Source organism: Acinonyx jubatus, chromosome B3, assembly GCF_027475565.1.
Source record: "Acinonyx jubatus isolate Ajub_Pintada_27869175 chromosome B3, VMU_Ajub_asm_v1.0, whole genome shotgun sequence".
Classification (NCBI taxonomy): domain Eukaryota; kingdom Metazoa; phylum Chordata; class Mammalia; order Carnivora; family Felidae; genus Acinonyx; species Acinonyx jubatus.
In genome coordinates this window covers 143,954,264-143,975,724 of record NC_069386.1, presented here as the reverse complement: position 1 = coordinate 143,975,724, position 21,461 = coordinate 143,954,264, and the positions used below count along the sequence as shown (strand labels likewise).

Genomic DNA, 21,461 nt, shown 5'->3' with positions numbered 1-21,461 from the left:
GGGCACCAGCACAGCTCTGTGTGGGCACCAAAGTGGCCTGGACAGCCCGGACCGCCACCCCATGACGGTGGAGGCCCCACAGCACAAGAGACACCAGGGCCCTCCCCACAGCTCCCAGAGGCCCGGGCTCCTGAGCCCCACACCTGCCACACCTGGGACGCCAGGTCCCCCAGGACAAGGTGGCATCAGGCAGTCGGGTTCCATTCTGACCAACAGCGCTTGTTTCCAAGGGAGCTTCCTGACGTTCAGGTCACCCCCTGACCCAGAGCATCTCGGGCAGTGCCGGCAGAAGGGAACGGGGCTGTCCCGAGAGGGAGCAGCTGGGGTGGGGGCCCCCGCAGGGACGCTCTTTCCGGGAGGCCGAAAGACGGACCCACGCCGGGCCAGGATCTACCCTCGGCCAAAGAGCAGCCGTCACAGCAGAGCCCAGCCACACAGGCGGTCGGGTCGGGGCGCACGGGGCGGGGGGCAGCCGGCTGAGCGGGGACGCGCTCACCTCGGCCATGTTGATGGAGCCCGCCGCCAGCGTCTTGTAGCCCAAGATGGTCCGGTTTTTGTACCGCTTTCTCCGCTGCAGCATAATCTGGAGCTTGTTGCCTTCTCTTTTCAAGAAATGAGGGTACTGCAGAGAAGGGAAGTCACGGCTGCCCTATGTGCCAGCCGCCACTCCTCGCTGGGCCACCGTGGGCCTCAGTCCGGGACACGGTAAAAGCCGCCGCTGGCAGATGTGAGCAGACTGCCAGGGTCTCTGGGCAACCAGCGGGGCGGTGGCCACCCAGCACAGCTGCCCACGGCGCAGACTGCAGAGGGCGTGGGCCCGTGAGTGGTGCTGGTCCAGGCTGCCGTGCAGAGCACGCCAGGGGCTGCAACAACAACAGGGCTCACGTGCGAGGAGCAGAGGCCACACCCCTGCACGCGGCTGTCCAGACCGCAGAGCCGTGCACTTACGAGGGTGAACAGCTCTCTGATAAAACTGGCCCCCGAAAAAACTCAACACATAACCCAGAAGGTCCTGTGGTGGCGTCAGAATTAGGGTCACGTGCACAGCCAGGCAGGCCCGGGGGGCCGGCGGGAGGCAGGGGCCAGCGGGGTTCTCGCCGGCCTCGCTCAACCACAGCCCTCTGCGACACACTCACCAGGAGAGAAGGTTTTCAACGGGACGTGAGCGGACGCCCACACGGTATTCATCTTTAAAGCGAGTGTGTTAACAGGACAGCAGCACCCCCTCAAAACAACCCCCCAGAGATACAGGAAGGCAGGAGAGCAGCTGTGCAGGCCGGCCCTCGGTGGGGGGGGAGGCGCCAGGGCAGGGGTTCTGGCTCTCGCTGGGGGGGCCCGTGCCGCGGTCGCACCAAACCCAGCATACTTCACGGGGGTCTGAACTTGCAGCACTGAGGGCCCATATGTTCCCCCCACCTGTTCTAAACACTGGAACAAAATAGTCTTTTTAAAACGTTTTCCTTGCTTCATCTAAGGAATCTCTACACCCAGCGTGGGGCTCGAACGCACAACCTCCACCGACTGATCCAGCCGGGGGCCCCCCACACGGCCTTTGGAGGGTGAGTCTAGGCCTCACTACGTTCTCTTCACGGCAGGAACAGGAGGGAAAGCTCGATCTAACAAAGCACACGCATCTTCTAAGGCTCTGGCTGAGCCCGAGGGGAGGACAGGCCCACCTGCAGGGAGAAGGTCAGCGCCAGGTCGGTCTCCACTTGTCCACTGGGGGGCAGCACGATCTCGTGGGACCGCAGGATCCGTTTGGAGCCCTGGGACACAACAGGACAGCTTCTCACTCACAAGAGAAACTGGCTAAGGACGTCACGTCGGGTCCCCGAAAACACTCGGGATGAAAAGCCACAGGTCGGAGGGGGGAAGGCACAAGCTCACAGGATTCCCAAAGGCACCGTTGGGGAGACTTGTCAAGAGCCTTAAAAACGTCCACGTCCTTGACCCTCCAAGTCCTCCTGTAGCTGAGCAAGAATGGTCCCTGCCACACCTCATGTGACTACCAAAATGCCGCAGCGGGGTCAGGGGGTAAACGGACGGCACCTGTTCAGGTGTGTGAGACGCCAAGCATTTCCGAGGGGTGACTGCCTCCCCAGAAAGCAAAATGCGGTACAAGGTGTGATAATTAACTCACGGCAGCGCCGCCACTGGGACCAGATGAGAAGTCTAGAAGCACAACTGAAAATGCACAGATAGATGCACAAAACACAAACTCAGTGTATAATGAGCTCTCAGATCACTAGGAAAAACTAATCACTGAATACCTGTGGTACGAAAATAACAAGTCATTTGCACAAAACATACAGGTCTTTACCTCAAGTCCTCTACCAAAATAAACCCCAAAGGCATTAAAGATGTTTCTCACAGTACCGTTTTAAAAGTGACTGTCCTCGGGGCGCCTGGTGGCTCAGCTGGTGAAGCGACCAACTTCGGCTCGAGTCGCGATCTCACGGTTTGTGAGTTCAAGCCCCATGTCGGGCCCTGTGCCAACAGCTTGGAGCCTGGAGCCTGCTTTGGATTCTGTGCTTCCCCCCTCCCCCTCTCTCAAATAAACATTAAAAAAATTGTTTTCTTTAATTTTTTAACAGTTCATTTATTTTTAAATGCTTATTTATGTTTGAGAGAGAGACAGAGACAGAGCATGAGTAGGGGAAGAGCAGAGAGAGAGGGAGACACAGAATCTAAAGCAGGCTCCAGGCTCTGAAATGTCAGCGCAGAGCCTGACATGGGGCTCTAACCCATGAACCGGGAGACCATGACCTGAGCTGAAGTCAGATGCTCAACTGACTGAGCCACCCAGGTGCCCCCCTCCCCCGCCAAAATTTTTTTAAACAGCTGTCCCAACATGGACAGACCGGGAGGCTGAATGCTGATTGCAGGAAGCCACGGGACGGACATGGTGTGGCCCCACGTCTGCGGGGCACCAAGGGCAGGTGGGTTCAGAGCCACAAAAGGGAACTGCGGCTACAGGGGAAAGGGGCCCCTGTGGCATCTGGCCAAGACGAGGGTGCAGAGAAGCAGCTGAGGGCAGCAGCGGGTGTGGGTCCAGGACAAAAACAACAGACGTGTGAGCTGACGGGAGTGATGGAGAGGGAGGGGTCCTGGGCACAGCTGTGGGTCCGGGTGGACGGCCTGTGGACCACATGGCATTGGCTGCTCCCAGCCCACACGGAGCTGTGGGCACGCGGACCAGCACCCCTGTCGCCTGAGCTCACGGGGTCCGTGAATGTGGGCTCTAGCAGCCTGGGACGGGGGTGCAGCAGGCACTCCGTCCCGTGGGGCATCTGACGGTCTGGGGCCCTAACAGGACAGGCACAGCTGAGGGGGCCACTCGAAGGAGGAGCCAGCACACACAGCTGCCTGTGAGCACGGCCACTGGGGGAGGGAGGTGCCTACAGGGCAGACCCCATCCGTAGGGGGGACACGTCCGCAAAGGGCCACGGGAGGCACCATATGAGCAGCACGGGGCTGAGAGCCCTCCTGACTCGGGAGTGGACGAGGAACTGGTGTCCCTGAAGGGGTCAAGGAAGCACACATGGCACCTCCTTCAGGGCGGCTGGAGGCTGGGTGAAGGCAGTGCTGAGGGTCGCTGCCCCCCAGGGTGGGGGCCCAGGTCAGGTCCTCCTGGAAGAGCGATTTCTTTCAAGGCAAGATCCCGTGAGGATCAGAGGGACAGAGAGGGGCCTGAGGACGAGAGGCGGGCACAGCTAGACCAGCCCCGGGTCAGAGGTTGGCAGAGAAGGGCCAGCGGGCACTGGGCGCACATGTGAGGGTGTGTGTGGCACAATTCTGTTCTGGGGAGGCCCTTGTGCAAGTGACCTGCACACACACGCTCGCGTCCCTCCACACTCCCCAGCCGCCAGCCCTTCAGGCGGACAGGACTGCACCCTGGTTGTGTGGGGTCCAACCGTGCCAGAGCGCTAGGACCCTCCTCCAGGTCAAGCACCTGGGGCAGAGAGCTGGCGGTGTGGCCGTGCCCCCATCTCCTGGACGGCACAGGCACCCTGGGTGGACTGCCCTCACCTGCATCTTGACGGCAATCACCACCGAGACCAGCTCCTTCTCCAGCTCCGTGAATACCACCAGCTTCTTCAAGGTCAGGCTGCACAACCTGCAGGGGCCAAAGGGCTGCTCAGCAGGGCCAGCGCCCTCCCACAGCCCCTGGAGCCCTAGGAAGGCCTGCCCTGGGCAGCCCCAGCCCCAGATGTGGCCCTCGCATCTCCCCAGGGAACTCAGCTAGGCCCAGGGCCACCCTCAAGGCTCCCTGCAGGTGGTGGGTGCCACTGGGCATCCCCTCGCTCCGGAGGGTCGCAGGGGGCGGGTCTCCTGCTTGTGGGGGCGCTCGATGCACGTCTGGGGGCAGGGCAGCCTGGGAAGGGGGCGCAGACCAGGGAAGCCCCCCCCCCCCCAGGTACCGGCCGCCCACCTGCAGTCCCAGCTTCCAGCCTCCGCAGGCCCCCCCACCCGGCCCCGCCCCCTCGTCTCGACCCCGCCCTCGCCCCAGGCCTCCTGCCGGCCTCCGCCCTGGGCTTCCCTGAGCTTCCGGAACCCTCCCTTTCCCCACTCACCCTCCCACCCCCAGAGCAGGGGATTGGGAAGGGGGGGGGCGCGAGGGCGGGGCCCGGGTGGCCTGGGGGCACCCCCCCCCCCCCCCCCGCACTGTGCCCCGCCGTCAGTGGGGTCCCTTTCTTCTGCTGTTGCTGCGGCGTGTGCCTCGCCCACCTGACATTACAGGACCCCGTCCACGCAGCCTTTCCTCCCGGGAGGCATTGGGGCCTGCCCAGAACAACCCGACCAGGGGGTCCAGGCAGGGGAGCGGGGCTGCGGGGAGGGGCGCGGGCGGGGGTGGGGGTGGGGTGGGCATCACGGAACTCAGCGGGACCTCTCTCCACAGCTCCCTGAAGCCCCTGCCCGGTTTCCCGCCCGGAGGCCAGTGGGCTGCTGACACGACAGCACCACACCCAGGAGCGCCACCAGCCAGGGCTGCCGCAGCCGGCCACACAGTTCAGGGAGCCGGGCCAAGTCCCAGACACCTGTGCCGGAACCCCACGGACCCTATTTGGGAAAGGCACTCTGTCCGTGCCCAGCTGAGTCGTCACTCAGTCCCCGAAGCATGCGTCTAACCCCAAGAGGCAGGACAGGTGCAGCTGTGGCCAGGATGACGGTGCGGCCATCTGCTGACTTCGGAGACTCTTCCTGCTCACATTTCTACATCTGGACAGCAGGCAGCGACCGGGCGAGGCAGGTAGGTTCAGGTCTGGATATAGGCCTGCGTGTGGTCAACGGTGTGGCCTTGGAAAGTTCTGTGGGCTCCCTGAGCACTTGCCAACCACCCACGGGGCAGAGATAGCCACCATGGTCCTGGACATGGAGCTGAGACCCCACTGCCATTGTGGGCATGAAATGAAGAAGGACCCTGCTGTTGTGTGTTTCATTAGATTCTGTATTTATCTAGCTGACATCCTTTAATTACGGGGCCAACTCCTGGCCAGAACCGCTTCCATCTCCCCTGAATCCACAGCCCATACTCTGAACCCCTCCTTAACCAACCCTCAACCCCAACCTAATGTCCCTCTGCCCTAAGCACCCAGGGTCAGCCCCCAGGACCTGCTGCCTCCTGTTTCCAGGGGCTGGTGAAGGACAGTAAACTCTCCTCTCAACGGCAGTCACGTCTCTGATAAGCTAAGACCGGCACACGCCACCCATTCCCATCCCGGGCCGAACGCCAGCCTGTCACAACGCGGCACTCAGGGCCACGTGGCGGATGATGGTGACGGCACTGCACTCCACTGAGCCCACAGGGGCCAGGAGACCGACGTGAGGGCCTCCCCCGGCAGCGAGGTAGGTGACTGGGCAGCAGGAGGGCTCCAGGCTGCGATGTGTCCCTGACGGCCCCGGACGCGCGTGCGCCCTGGGGAAGCCCAGCCTGCTCTGCCCGGCCGGCAGCTCTGAGTCTGCAGGAAACAGACTGCCAAGACGTCGCGTACAACTGGTATTGCTTCATCTTTAAAGAACAGAAGTCACGTAAAGTGTGTTCTCTGACCAACAGACTCAGCTAGAAATCAATAGTAAAGGGGCACCTGGCCTCCTTGGTCGGTGGAGCATGAGACTCTTGATCTCAAGGTGGTGAGTTCGAGCCCCACGTTGGCCGTGGAGTCTACTTAAAACCAAAAGAAAAAACCCAAACAGACAAAAAGAAATCAACAGTAGACAGGTGGCTGGAAACGCCAACCACTGGGGACAGCAGGCAGCGCTCGGACCCAGGAGGAAAGCTCAGAGGAGACCAGAAGTACCTTGTGGGGGTCGTGAGTGAGATGGGAGCGGAGACCCCTGGGAGGCAGCTACAGCCACTCCTGTGCTCGCTCACACTGGGCAGTGAGAAAGGCCTCAAGTGCCCAGGCTGGGCTCCACCTCAAGATCTTGGGAAAGGAGCCAACAGAACCCAGAGCAAGCGGGCAAGGAAGTAAGGAGACAAAAGCAGTAACAAGAAATGGAAGATAGAAAAACAATACGGAAATAAAATATAGAGTAAAGGATAAAACAAAACGAAAAGCTGGTTCTTTGGGAAGAGCAACGGAACTGATAAAACCCCTAGCCTAACAAAGAAAAAAGAGGACAGAACCACCAATACCAGAAATGAAAGAAGGCCACAGGGTGTCAGGGACAAGGACCCCGGTAGACAGCGGGAAGTCTGGGGGCTTGCACACGACGTAACAATACGTAACAGTGTGCGACCCCGAACCTACAAACTGCCGCGGACCACGAACAGATCATCCCAACAGCCTAATCCATTAGAGAAACTGAAGAGCAAAACACCACCTGAAAAAGAAAACTCCAGGTGGATTTAACCAGACACCAAAAGATGAAACAACACCAATTGCATGTAGTATCTTCCAGAAAAGAGAAGAGGAAGGAATACTTCTCAACTCATTTTATGAGGTCAGCAATTACCCTGATACCAACACCAGACAAAAACATACAAAAAAAGAAACCTATAAACCATTATTCCTTTATGAACACAGACGTAAAGATCTTCAACAAAATATTAGCACACTGAACTCATCATGTATGGAAAGAAATGAGTACAACATGTCACGACTACCTGGGTCTGTTCCAGGAAGGCAAGGCTTATCAACATTCATAACCAATCAGTGTAATTAATTAACCCCGTCAACAGGCTAAATAAGAAAAACCATAAAATCTCCTCAACTGAATTTTAAAAATTGACAAAATTCAATCCCATTTGTGATCAAAACTCTTGGCGAACTAGGGGCAGACGGGAACATGCTGAGTGGCCAATGTCGTGCTGGCGGCAGGACGGGCCAGCACCTGAGACGGAGAGGCAGGCCTCCCCCTCACCGGGCGTAGGCTGTCCCCTGCAGCACAGCACAGAGCTGAAGGCCTGCCTATGCAACAAGGCAAGAAAAGGAAAAACACAGCTCTTGTTTGCATAACACAATAGTTTATGCAGAATAGCCCAAGGAATGTGGGAAAATGTGGAAGCCCCCAAACTAATGAGCTCACTAGCAAGATCATATGACACAAGTTCAACAGATAAATAGTCCCATTTCTACATATTGGCAATGAACAACTGAAAGTCAGTTTCCTAAAACTGCCATTTGTAGGAACTCCAAAAACAAAAAGGAAACACCCGAACGTAACAAGACCAGTGTGGGACGTGCCAGCTAATGAAAGGGGCCAGCCAAGGGTTCAGCAAGTGGACCTGAGCCACTGCATGGGGCATCAGTGTTCCCCAGACTAGACCTGCAGGCTTAGCACCCTGAAATCCCAGCACCACTCTTTGGTAGCTACCAGTAAGCTGGCTTTTAAGTTCACGCAGAATGGCAAAGGAACTAGGGGAATCAAAAGAACTCTAGGGGCTCCTGGGTGGCTCCGTCGGTTGGGTATCCAACTTCGGCTCGGGTCACGATCTTGAGGTTCTTGACTTTGAGCCCTGGGTCCAGCTCTGTGCTGGCAGCTCAGAACCTGGAGCCTGCTTCGGATTCTGTGTCTCCCTCTCCCTCCCTCTCTCTCTCTCTCTCTCTTTCTCAAAAATAAACAAACATTTAACAAAAAAGAAAGGACTCTGAAGAGGAGAACCGAGGAAGGTGAGGGCTGTCCAGATCCGCAGGGACTTGCACGCTGCTCGCAGGGCAGAGGCAGGGAGGTACAGGACAGACACAGGAAGTGCACTGTGCTAGACTCCACCAAAACCTTGTGAAGAATGGCAAAGGGCTAGGACTGGCAGAAAATCCTTGCACATTGCATATCTGACCAAGGGTTTAATCCACCATATATAAAGAACCCTCAAAACTCAACAGTAGGAAAATAAAGAATCCAATTAAAAAACAGGCAAAAGATGTGCAGACGCTTCAGCAAAAAAGACATACAGACAGTAAAGCAGCCCATGAAAAGATGGAAATGAAAACCAACAAGGTCCCTGCCCCACCCCTGCTGCAGGGGTGGTTCTGGGTGGACTGTCCAGTGTCCTGAGTCCGGTTGAGGGGGTAACAGGGACCTCAAAGCTGTGGACAAACACGGCGGTAGGCTGAGCTTCACTCTAAGTTGTAAACAGTAAGTTTTCAAAAATTAAAAGATGCCGCAAGACCCAAGGGAGGCCTTATCTGGGTCCTGCTGCGAATAAACGAGTTATCTGAAATGCCCACACAGCCCCTCTTTGGGTCTCGAGCTCCTCGGGGCTTTTCACGACGCCTGTTTCTAGACAACTGGTTAGACTGGGCAGGGGCCGGGGTGGGCCCAGCATCTGCTTTCCACAGCTGGGACAGAGACGACTGTGTCTGGGGAGTACAGTGGCACCCCACTCTGACGTGTCCTCGTCACAGGGACCCCTCGAGAGGCCACGAACAGAGCCTCGGGCTTTCTGTGGGAAGGGAAGGGTGTCTCTTCTCGAAGCCTCTGCAGGCAACTCGCGGCCGTGCAGAGGGTCCGTCCACACTGCCGCTGACCGGCTTGCTTCCAGAGTTACGCCTTCCGGATGGGCAGGACAATCACAAGCCATTTGGATTTCCCTCTTTTTCCTTTCTTTCTTTTTTTTTTAAATTCTAAGATACGTTTGAGCTGATGCGACTTGTGCAAGCAACATGAAAAGCATACAAGGAGTCATTTGCATACAGACACTGAGCCAGATGGAAGAAACATTTCTTGTTTTTATACAAGATGGGTTCGGAGAGAAAGGCCCGAGGGCTGGGTTATAGATTATAGCCAAGGACGAGATTCATTGCACAACACCAGGCCCGCAAGGAAATCATGAGCAAATCCGCTGAAAACACCCCACCAACGATGATTCATCACTAAGCTGGGGCTGTTACTGTGTCAGACGCCCTGCAACGTAGCAGCCTCAGCAGTAACAGAAAAGGAGGCCGCGCTGTCAGTACGCCCACCACGCCCCCAACGGGCGAAAACCCGGCATCCCATCCGAGGGACACCGGCCCCCCGCCTGCCCTCTCCTCCCTCTGGGATGCCGTCTGCTCGGGACTGGAAAGCCCACTGCACAGCCAACCCCGGAGGAGCGCTGTCTGGCTTTCTGAGACACAGAAGCGTGGGGCTTCCAGAAGCACCGCAGTGACATCACTAACACCCATCCCACGCCGGAAATCAATAACCTCTCTGCGTTGACTTCAGATCTTTTTAAAGAGATCGCGGCCAGAACCACAGACACCCGCCGTGTGCCCGCCGTGTGCCTCCCCGCCCCGCCCTCCTTCCCCTTTGTGGGAGCCACCATGGGGGGGGGGGGTCTCCTTCCAGGAGTCGGCCAGCCGTCCCCCAACTGGCCCCCCCAGAGGCCACAGTCCTGCCTGGCAGGCAGCCGGGTGAGGCCCCTGGACAGCCAGGTGGTGGAACCTGAGCAGGGATGACGTGTGGCTCCCCCCTTGCTCGTTCCTTCTCCAGGCCGCGGTGTCCGGGCCCAGGCAGCCACCCTGACCCAGACATGGACGCGACGTGCTGTCCCTGGACCACAAACACCTGCGGGGCTACCCCAGGTGGGGGGTGGGGGTGGGGAGGCTCAGTTTCTGGTTGCCCGATGGTGCCAGACTGCCAGGCACACTGTTGTCACCACACACGCACACACACACACACACACACACACACACGCGGCAGGGCATGGTTTCTGAGGTGGCACGGCGCACGTCACACGGCCTATGTGTCTGTGACGTGTCCTCTCCACCCCACACCTGGTTGCTCTCGGACTGCGGCAGCGCTGGACCACCTGATAAACGCGCGCTCCCGTACCACGCGAGTACGTGGCCTGTCCACCCTCTCCGGGTGCCTGCAGACACACAACACGCTCTGGTCCACACGTGCTCCGAGGGGCAGCCACATGCAGGGGGCTGCGTGGTCCAGGCTCTGCCCAGGGCTCCCAGGTTACGGGACTAACGTGCATCCTACTGGCCCAGGGGGGTGCTGACCCGCACACACACTCGGGGGCCCGGGACGGCCACCAGGACCCAGGCGGCTTCCAGAGGCGGGAAGTCCAAGACCAGGACGCCGGCAGGACCGCACCTGGGACAAGGGTCCGTCCCAGGCCTCTGTCCTCGGCTCGCGGGCGGTGGCCCTCACACCCCCTCCCTTTGCACACGTGTCCGTGGCTGTGCTGCGCTAGGACCCGCCTAACGGCCTCGTGTTTCCCAAACGTCCTGACGAACGGTCTCACCGTCTCAACTTACCACCTCTGCAAGGCTCCGACCACACTCGCCCCCGAGGTGCTTCTGGAGTTAGGGATTCAACGTGTGATTCGAGGGGGAGGCAGTGCGGCTCGGGACGCTCACCAACACCCCGAAGCAGCAGTCTTTCCGTCTGGGTCTGTGTTTCCCCCTTGCGCTTGCTGCCGGGAGGTGCCCATGGCCACGAGCACGGCCTGCAGCCCGCCCGTGCCCTCCGCCCATCCCTCTCGTGCGGCGTCTTCTTACCGCCCAGGACTCATCTACTCTGGAGGCATTCACGGCAGATACCATCTCCTGGCTGCAGGCGGTCACGCGAAGGTGTTTCCCGCGTGCTTACATAATAAACGTGTCTCATGGTTCAGGCCTCGGGGCGCACTCTCGCGCTCTGTTCTTTGAGCCCGGCCCCCTCCTCCCAACCGCTCCTCCTGCTTTGACGCCCAGGGCATTCGGGCGCCCCGGGCCGTGCTGTGTGTGCAGAGACGGCGGTCCCCTAGTTCAAGGGCTCGTCCTGTCCTTACGGACGCCCGGGGCCCTCTCCGAAGCCTGCCGTGGTCCCAAGGGTGATTCTGCGCTCATCCGTCTGTACTTGCGCCAAATTCACAGTATTAATTAGTACAGCCTATTTAAACAAACACCCATCTGCTGAGGAAGGAAGGTATGCCGCCAACGCGGACACCCTTCACTCTTGCCTGAAGCCACCGGTCTGTTCCACGTAAACTGTAGGCTTAGCTCGCAGGGGTCTTTCCCTGCCTGGGTCCTCGTGTGCTGACTTCTGTCTGGGCAGTGGAGTCTGTGCACCCCTCACCCAGGTGCTTCCTGTCCTGGGGCAAGTGCCACGTGCCTTCAAGGCCCGCGTCCACTTGATTCCTAGACAGACACCCCTTGTTCTCGTGACTAACGCTGCTTTTTTTATTTTCCAGCTGTTACTGCAGGCATTTCGACACGGACCCTGGACGCTGATCTTGGACCAATCAACATTACAGAACTCCTGTTTTCAGGGTCCTACTGCCCTTATAAAGTGGACGCCTTTCCAGTCTCTGCAGCACTTTGTAGGAGACAGGACTTATTTCCTAAAGAGTTGGTGAAATTCACCAATAAAACCATCCGATGCTGTTTAGGGAACAGGAGGTTTTAACGCAACTTGACTAAATTGTAGTTAATTCACGTTTTCTCTTTCACGAAGTCAGTTTCTCAGTCATAATCTCACCAACTGCCCTCTCAGGTTTCGTATTAATCGGCGTTGCCTGCCGCACTCCTGACGTTTCCCTGCCAGCTCCTCCCCACCACGTCTGTATGTGCGTTCTCCGACTCTTCCCCCCTTTTGCCAAAGGCTGGCCACGTTCTCGGCCTTTCCCCTCAGTGGGCCTCCGGCTTCGTGAAGTCACCATTGTTTCTATCTCATGGCGCTGGCTCTTTGCGACCTCCATTTTTCTGTCTGTCTTAGACTCACGCTGTTCTCCACATGCCCGTGACGGGACGCTCACTAGGTCCCCAACATCTGCACTCCGAGTGGGGGTGTCAGTGCTCAGGAGTGACGCTGGCGTGGGGGCAGCAACACGGGGTTCTGGACTCCACCATCCCACGCGCACCACCTCCGCGAGGGGTTGGGGAGGGCGGCCCCTGTTTCCTGCGACCCCACCACGGACGTGCCGCTGGGGCCCACCAGCCATCCCCGGCCCCCTCCCCGGCTCCAGCCCGGCCCTGGGGCCTCCCTCATGCAAGTGGACCTCCCGGGGACCTCCTTGCGTTTGTTCAAGCGTGGGTGTGCGCCCAACAACGGTTTCCTCCTCTCTCTCCAAGGCAGCCGGCCTGGCCCCGGGTAAGGTCATCCTAGGTGTGTGTGTGCGGGGGGCGGTTAACGTGAGACGCCCGTGCTCCTGGCAAGGGGGAGTCCGTGTCTCTGCGTACGAGGCCCTGAACACACACTTCGCTCCTCAGGGTCTCTGGTTCCCGCCGTGAGGGAAGAGCCCACCCACAGGGCAGCCAGCCAAGGCAGTCGGCAGAGGCTCCCCTGACCCGGGACAACTGGACGCCTGGGCCAGGCTGTAATCGGGCTGGAGCAGGCACCAGGCCCCCTGCCCCCGGGCCTCTGTCTCTGCACCAGCTCCGGGCGCTACGGCTTCTGAGTGTTCTACGGTCAGTGGTCTTCATGGGGGGTCAGGGGGTCAACAGGACGGAGCCCCTGGAAGGAGGGCAGGCCTCCTGGCTGCCGCAGGGAGCCCCCCCACGCCCAGGCCACGAACAGAAGGGCCGGCCTGGGTGCCGGGCGGAGGATGGACACCTGGGTCGTGAGGGCCAGTGTCTGGAAGAGGAAGGTACCGGCAGGTGAGAGGGGACAGCAGTTGGGGGCAAGGGTGGAAGCGAGATGGTTGCACAGGAGAGGGGACTCGGGGGGGGGGGGGTGGGCCACGACCACTCGAGGTGACCTGTACTGGCAAGGGCACAGGACCTGGAGGACGGGGACCAAGTCAAGTGCGGGATCGAGGTGAGTGTGAACTGAGCCATGGGACCCCGGGACAGAAGGCTGGCAGGGAGGCCAGGGCGGGGAGCAGAGCACCCTGTGAAAGCGAGAGTGGGGTGCAGGGGCCTCCCCCTGGGCCTCTCAACATGGCCCCACAGGCCAGAACACGCATGGCCGGGGGGGGGGGGGCAGGGTCAGGCGCTCTGCCCTGCGGTCAGGGAAGGTGCCCTGGGGAGGGCAGGTGACAGGGGCCAACACCGTTCCCTCAGGGCGGTGACACGAGGTGGGGGACAAGATCCCGAGGCCCCCTGGTGTCAGTGAGTTGCAGAATAAGTGAAATTACAGAAACGTCACAGAAACCTGATTTTGCAGAAATTTTATACACGCGAGGCCTGCAAGGCCTTTCCACCTCCACCGGAGAGCGTCTTGTGGTGGCTGGGAGGACGCCCACCCGCCCCTCCCCCAGTCCTGATCTTTGGGACCCACGCGCTGGCCCCACTGCTCCCCATTGCTGGGCCAGCACCTGCACCCCCGCCCCCCAGGACCTCAATTCCAAGCTGGAGGAAAAGCCCCGAGGGGGGGAGACAGAGCTGGGAGCAGCACAGGGAAGAGGGACCCCCCCCCCCCCACACATCCTCACGTGTGACACAAACCAGAGACAGGAGCCCGTGCAGATGCAGTGGCCTAGGAGGTGTGTGTGCCACTAACCAAATTACTCACAAGGAGCTGCGTGGGGACAGTTCTCCAAAGGTGGGGTCTGAGTGGGGCACCACGGGGGTCCCTCGGGCTCCAGGAGGTCAAGGGACAGAGGAAGGTCCGTCCCCACCTGTGGGGGGTCTGGTTGGCCTGGGGCTTTGGAGACCACACCTCAGTCTGCAGGCAGACGTGTCACGTGTCTCGTGGGCTCCCCTCTGGGTCTCCAGCTGAGTCCAGCCGGACACTGAGGGTCAGAGCTGGTCGACACCACGGTTTCAAGTCCTGACCCCTCCCTCTGTGAGCGTTAATCGCTACAGCATTATTTTGGGGGACAGTTTGGCAATGTCCAGTTCCCTTTATTGAAGTAAAACATACGTAACATAAAATTTACCATTTTTAGTTGTGCAGTTGGGAGGCATTAAGCACGTTCTCACTGTCACACATCCATCACCACCGTCCGTCTCTAGAACTTTCCATCGTCCCCAACCTGAAACTCTGTTCCCGTTCAACGCTCACCACCACCCCCCTCTGTCCTGCTCTGTGTCCGTATGGACCCGACTCCTCTAGGGACCTCGCAGGAGTGGAATCTGTGTCCTCTAGGACTGGCTTGTCCCTCAGTGCAGTGCCCTCGCAGCTCACCCACGTGTGAGCAGGGCCAGAATCTCCTCCGTCTCTAAGGCTGGTTTATTCACTCACCCCGTGATGGACACGGGCCGCTTCCGTGGCCCAGCTACTGTGCATCATCATGCTGTTTCCAGTTCCTTCGGGACACCCAGCCGGGAGCGCGGCTGCTGGGGGCTCTGTGCTCAGCACCCCTCCTGTGACCCCCAGGCTACAGCAATCACGTTCCGCCAACAGGGCACGGGGTTCTGGTTTTTAAGGTTCGGTCAAAAACTTTCGCCAGCAGGGTTCTCCCACAAACAGGGCTCCACAACGCCACGTGACCCCCAGGCCCGTCCAGAGAGTGGGGACACCCATGTGCCACACTCGCTCGCTCGCTCGCTCGCTCACCCGCTCACTCACTGGTTGCAGACTCTGGGCAGACAGTGCGTGGAGAACACACTGACCCCTCAGAGCGGAGGGGCCAACATGTCAGGGGCCGCGTCCCCACCTGGGCCCTGCCCGCAGCTCGGCGCCTGCATGGCCGGGGGAGGGGCCCAGATGACGGATCCTGCCGGGAGGAGCGCCAAGACCCCCGTCTTCTCCACAGGCTGTGCCTGCTCCTGGGGTACCGGGGCTCCTGCAAGGGGCCTCCAGTTTTTTTTTTTTTTTGTCTGTTTCCACCTGTTTCAGCTCCAGTCTCCAGTTCTTCTCAGCTTCGTCTGGCCCCTCGTGCTGAGCCTTCTGTGTCTGCCATGGACTTCCGGCAGCCATGGCAGAATGTTCTGGAATGTTCTTTCACCAGACCCTCCCATCCCCATTTCACAGATGCAGGCGTGTGCCACTGTTGAGTTCTGGCCCCCGCCCACCCACTCTCCCTTGCTCTGCTGGGCCTGGAGGCCGGTGGCTGCTAGAATCTAGAGCAGGGACCAGGAGGCCACCAGGCTCCAGCCTCTGCCCTGGGCGTCTGTGCCTCGGCTCCACCCTCCCACTACTGGTTGACCCGGTGGCCCTGGTCCTCCTCCCAGGGCTCCTCCTGAGGCTCCAGCCCTCCTTGGCTCTGCCGGGCCTCAGGAGGGGGCACACCAGCACCTGTGCCCACTCTGGTCTTCTGTACCCTTCCCGCTAAGATGGAAAGTTCCCAAAATGCAGCCTCTCTCCAATGTGTGGCCTGTGTCCTCCAGACCACCCAGGGGTGAAGCCCAGGCCTCCTGCCCCTGCCTCTCTCCATCTCCTGGATGCCCTCCGTTCTGTCCTCCTCTGCATCTGCCCCATGGCCCCGGGCGGTCCTGCTGGTGCCCGCTGGTATGGAGATGCCTCGCTGCCAGAGCCTGGTGCCTGCCCCCGTCCGGCCTCTGGGCGGGCCCGACGGCAGCGTCGACTGAGACTTCTGGCACCGCCGGCCCAGGATCCGAGCCGGCCTGCGCTCAGCCGCCTTGTGACCCCCGCCACCCCACCCCCCGCCCCGGGAGGCGACCAGGGCCCTGCCGCCGTGTCACTGCCTCTTCTCCCCTCACCAAGGGCCCTCGGGGCTGGGAAACGTTCGCTTCCCACCGTCCGGACTGGCCCCAGCACCCCGCGCACGCAGGCTGGTCCTCGCCCAGGAAGACGAGAGCCAGGGACACCAAGCCGCGTGGAGGAAGGCGCAAGACCCCAACTCTTCCTGAGACGGGAAATGCGGACGCCAGCACAGAGAGGTCAGAGATGGACCACGGATGCGGGCAGACAGCTGCTAGCACACAAAGGGCCAAAGTCCCGGGAACAAAGCCTCTCACAGAAGCACAACAAAGAGACAAACAGCCCACAGAACGGGGGCGATGGCCACGAAGAGGCGACCCACAGAAGCGCAGACCCACGACCCCAATGACCTCAGGCTCCAGAACCTTCCGGGGCTCTGCTCACCCCTTGCTGCCCGGAGCCCCGAGGGCACAGCAGTTCGTACTTCTCGCCCCCCACCGCGAGGGACACCTCCCGTGTGCACCTCAGATTTGTGAAATGAGTCAGGGCAGAAGACCCTCAGCCCCCAGTGAGCGGCCCCCAGGAGTGGCGGGCTGTCCCCCGAGACGTCCACACGCCCGCCCGTCTGCCACACGCCGCAGCCCACCGCCCGCCACCGCTCCTGAGCCGTGAGCCTGGCTCCCCCACCCCCGCTGGCAGCCGGGGTCCAGGCAGACCACGCGTCACACGGGCTCACCTGCTGCTGGTCTCGAATCTATGACCACCCGAGCCCCGTGTCTTAGAATCACTCTCAGAATCACCGTTTTAAAGTGTTTGAGTCGTGGCACTTAGTACATGGAGAGCGTTGAGCAGCCGCCGCCTCCAATTCCAGAACATTCTCGTCAGCCTGCAGAAAAAGCCCTGCCCCTCGGCCGTCACCCCCATGGCCTCCCCCAGCCCCTGGCGGCCAGCAGTCTGCTCTCCCCTGAGGGTCCCCCTGCTGGGACGGTTCACAGAAAGGGAACCACACAACAGGCGGCCACAGCGCCTGGTTCTCCACCGAGAGCCTTTTGCAGACTCGTCCGTGCTGCATCCACATTCCTCCGTGGGCAGGATAACCCTCTCTGCACGTCTTGTTTGTGCACCATCCACCGATGGCGCGGGTCGTCCACGCCTTCTGGCAACTGTGAGTAGTGCCGTGAACATTCGGAGGAGTCCCCCCTTATCCGAGGGGGGCGCGCTCTGAGACCCCCTGAATCCTCGGGCAGTCCTGACCCCCACACGCACATGCTTCTCCTCTCCACACACAGCCGGGATAAGGGTGAACTTACAAACCAGGCACAGGAAGGGGTCAACAACTGTGGCCGGCCGTAACAGGACAATCCTAGTGATACGCCGCGAGGGAGGCCGCGTGACCGTGGTGTCCTGCGGCCCGGGATGACGGGGGACATGAGATGCCAGGGACGAGGTGAGTGAGGTGAGTGGCGCTGGCTTGTGACCAAGCGTGAGACAGCACTGCCCTCCCAGCACCGTCGGGGGGACCACCACCCTGCCCCAGGTGGCGGCTGACGCCCGTGACGGACTGCTGGGCGGGCTTCGGCTGGAGTCCCTGCCCCTCTCAGGAAAGATCGGTTTGCTGGGCCACGTGGTAACTCTGCTCAACCTTCTGAGGGCCTGCACACTGCTCCGGGGCGGCCGAGCAGGGACCCCGCCAGGCCCAGCCCTCTGGGTGGCACCCGGCGCCTGCAGGGACGAGATCACTTCATGGGTTTCTGCAAACCAAGCAGCACCGGGGCTGGCCCTCCGAGCAGAGGCCGACTTCTACGGTTTTCCCCCAGGCACCGGGGGAACGGTTGGAACCGCGGCCACGCGTGGGGCGCACCTCCGGGGTCCCAAACGCGCTGACTCTGCGTTTGGCAGGAGGGAAAACCAAGGGGCCCTTTGTCTTCAGGAGCTGACCCGCCTGTGCGGTCGCGTGTCTGCCCCGGTGGGAGCGGGGGCTCTGTGCTGGCAGCTGGCCGGGGGCGCCCACGCTCTGCCCACCTCTCGGGGAGCAGCCAGCCCAGGAGCGGGGCCGGGGCGGACGCGGAAGGCCAGCCTGCCCCACGCGGGCTCCAAAAGTGCCGCAAGTCTACGCAGCCGGACCACGGCCTAGTCTCGGGGCAAGGCTGGGGCACGTGGAGGCCTGGAGCCTAGCGTTTGGCCCAACGTGCTTCCTGTAGAAACGTGCCAGCAACGGCGAGCCGTGGCCAGTTTACAAGAGCAAGCTCCGCAAAGTGCTAAGGGCTCCTGTTCCACCCACGTCCTGAGCATAGGTCACCTGCCCTTGGCAGCCCAGGGTGGCTGCTCGATCTCACTGGCCCGGCTCAGCTTTCTCTGCTGTCCGAGCCTTATCTGGACACGGCTGCTTCCTGCTAATCCGGAGGCAAGGTCAGAGGTGCCGTCTCAGTGTCTCTGCTGGCTGGCATGTGGGGCCAGAGTGGCCTTTGTCACCGAAGCTGGGAAGGAGGTGGACGGAGGGGGACGGAGGAGGAGCGGCTGGGTCACCATGAGCCCACCTTCGGGCCCCAGCCCAGCCAGCCTGCCCACGGCGGGGCCAGGGCGCAGGAGGAAGGGGCAAAGGAGCCGGTCCCCGAGCGAGGTGTTGCTGTCAGAGGCCAGCGTGGCCACCCGCAGGGAGGAGCCGGGCACTCGCAGAGAGCACTGCGTGTCTGTCAGGGAGAGCTTCAAGGGGGCCTGGGACCCCGAAACTCCAGCCAGCCAGCAATGCAATACAACCATGTTACACAAGGGCATTGGCTGTTGGCCAATGCCTGCTCTGGGACCAGCCACGGGGAGGTCTCCTGGGCCAGTGTCCTCCACCTGGGTGACCCAAATGCCCCAGAGGTCACCCTCGGCCCCTCATCCTCCAGCCCAGCAGCCTCAGGCATGAGGGGAACCCCACATGGTCTCCGGCAGGCGAGGCCCTGCCCAGCGCTCTCCCTCCCGCCTGCTGAGGCCTTTACTTTAGCAGAGGCGGCCCCGGCCAGCGCCTGGGAAGAGAAGGATGCCATCCGGCAATGGGGTGGGGACGGCAGGCTGGGGAGCCCCCAGGGCACCTCGGTCGAACCCTGTGTCCCTCCAGAGTGGCCTGCAGGCTGGACTTCAGGGACACAATGATGGTCCTGGGTGGCCCTGCTCCAGGCAGGTAGGTGATGCTCGGCCAGCTGCCGGCCCTAGGGTCTGTCCAGACAGGGTCAAGCGCCAGCCTTTCTCTGGCCAAAATCCACCCGCTTCCTGCCCCTCCCTGACAAGGGCAGGGAGGGGTGTGAGCACACTCGGTGGTGAGCCTGGAAGGGGGCGGCCTCACTTTCCAGCTCCTCTGGCCCCCCCCCCAGCCAGGCTTGCCCCAGGCACGTCCCCAGGCTAACCCAGAAAGCAGCTGGAACCTTCTCTCTGGGGACAGCAAATGCCCCATGTTGGACAGTACCGCCCTGAGCGATGGGTGTCCACGAAGGCCAAGAGGAGCGGGACCCACGCTGACGGCAGGGCGCTGTGCCACAGGCTGTCCCCCCCACGGGCAGGCTCAGTGGAGCGGCAGAACCAGCCCCCTGGGCATGGAGTGCTTCCAGCTCATCTAATGACAACAGTGCGCCCGGGGCAGCCCGACCTCCCAGAGGTGAAGGGTGGTGTGGGACTCCGAGGGGCGGCGGGTGGGTGGGAGTCATGAGGCGAAGGAGCTTCTGTGGTCCCGGCACCTCTGACGCCTTACACCAGGGGTGGCCCAGCAGAGCCCCAGGCCGAGTGGGCGCTCCCACCTGGAGCCCCTGCCAGCACACAGCACAGAGCCCCGGCACCACACCCCCCACGCCGGGCTCTGCTGGGCCCCAGGTCAAGGCAGATAAGGAGCCGTGAGGCCGCCCGCAGGAGGCCTGTGTCGGGGAGCAGGAGAGTGCACAGCTGCGGGCATCCCCCCAAAACCCCGGGGGGGCAGTGCGTGCCACACGCTAAATTTTGTTTCCCCCCAAATTCGTGCTGAAACAGCCCCCCACCTCTGGCATCATGGCGGTAGGAGGTGGGACCTGGGCGGTGAGGCCCGGGCGGGATGGACCCCAGGCTGCCGGACTAGGACCCCCACAGGCACTGCTCCATTTGTGCCGTGAGGCGTCCCTAGGGAAGCCTCCACCAAGGAAGCCCAGGTGCCCCAGGACTGCTCCCCTCCCCACCGAGAGGGCAGCAGGGGTCCGTCCCGCAGGAGCGTGCTGCATCTGCGACGACTGCGTCAGGGGCCGGGTGGCAGGGCGGTAACGTGCCGGCTGGCCGATCCGGGACAAGGAGAGGGACAGCGGTGACGCTGACCGCGGATTCGCGCCGTGCGCACCAAAACCACAGGAAGCCCTTCCAAGCAACCAGAGAGAACTCCTTCCCCACGAGGAACCTCGAGCAGGCTTCTCCCCAACTTCTCAAAATCGCTGCAGAGGCCAGAAGACAGAAGCGTCCGAGGGCCCCGGGAGGGCGGGGCAGAGGCGAGGCCGTCCCCTGTGGCTGTCTCGCTGGGGCCAGGGTGGCGGGGAGGGGGCGGCTTTCCCCTCAAAGGCAGTACAAGCCAGTAACAGACAAATGGACAGAAAACTTTCCTGGAGACACTAATAAAGGAAGGCAAATGAATCTTGATCGGTTTCCTAGGAGAAAAATGACCAAAAAAGCAAAGAGAAAAAAGCGTAACAAGAGTGCAAGTGTGACACGTGCCGCAGAAGTACAGGCCTGGGAGTCAGAAGGGGGTGTGTGCGTGGGAGCGGCCCTCCGGGGCGGGGCGGGGGCTGCCGCGGACACAGCTGGCCAGGCGGTGCTGAAGACAGAGTGGGATTCGAGCAGAGGACAGAAAGGACAAGGGGCCTGTCACCAGGAAGCCGAGCCGAGGCCAGCTCCAGCCACGCCAGACCACCTGCGCAGGACGGCAGGCGGCGCAGCCCGGGCGGTGACCTGGGAAGTGGGCCAGGGTCCCCGGGGGGGACGCGTCGCCAGAGGCCTACGAGCAGGCTGCGCGGCTCCGGCCGGAAAAGGACACGAGACAAAGTCTCCGGGAAGCCCCGTCCACCCCTCTCACAAACCTGTCTTGGGCTTCTCACACATCCAGCCCACCTGGGCTGTGCCCACCCCCCCCCCCCCCCCCCCCCCGCCCAGGAGCCACCAGGCTGCCAGCAACACACAGACCACGTGCTGCCTCCGCCAGCACCAGGACCCCTTCCCTCACCCCGCGCCAGCCCCCAGCCCAGCAGCCCCTCCTCCCCACTGGTTCCACCCGCGAACACCCACTCACTTGGTCAGCAGCTGTGCACCTGAGACGCTGGCCACGGCCACGGACTACCCACCCAGGTCCACGGCAAGGCCATGCGGGCTCTGGCGCTCCCGGGTCTGCATCCCACTCTGGGCCCCCGTCTCACCACCCCCTGCTCTGCCACGTCTGAGAATCAGGTGATCGATCCAGGAGAAGCCACACCCCTCACCCCCTTCCTCCCAATGACTCCAAGCCCCCCCCCAGCCGCCACCACCCCCCTCCTCTCCCAGACGGTGCCCACCCCCCCATTGTCTCCTGGCCG

The 21,461-nt window shown here is 61.5% G+C and overlaps 1 protein-coding gene across 11 annotated transcripts in view; it reads right to left on the bottom strand.

Annotated features, from left to right (window-relative positions):
- PACS2 (phosphofurin acidic cluster sorting protein 2) overlaps nt 1-21,461 on the bottom strand; it is a 55,053-nt gene that overhangs the window by 22,076 nt on the left and 11,516 nt on the right. For all 11 annotated transcript variants that reach the window (XR_008299761.1, XM_053225067.1, XM_053225062.1 and 8 more), the window contains exons 2-4: nt 4,030-4,117; nt 1,677-1,766; nt 497-622 (exon numbers count right to left, since the gene is read on the bottom strand). Coding sequence is in view for 10 of the 11 variants with exons in the window: in XM_053225067.1 (XP_053081042.1) it covers nt 497-622; nt 1,677-1,766; nt 4,030-4,117 (304 nt within the window). In the remaining variant the exon portion in view is untranslated. The remainder of the gene's footprint in view (nt 1-496; nt 623-1,676; nt 1,767-4,029; nt 4,118-21,461) is intronic.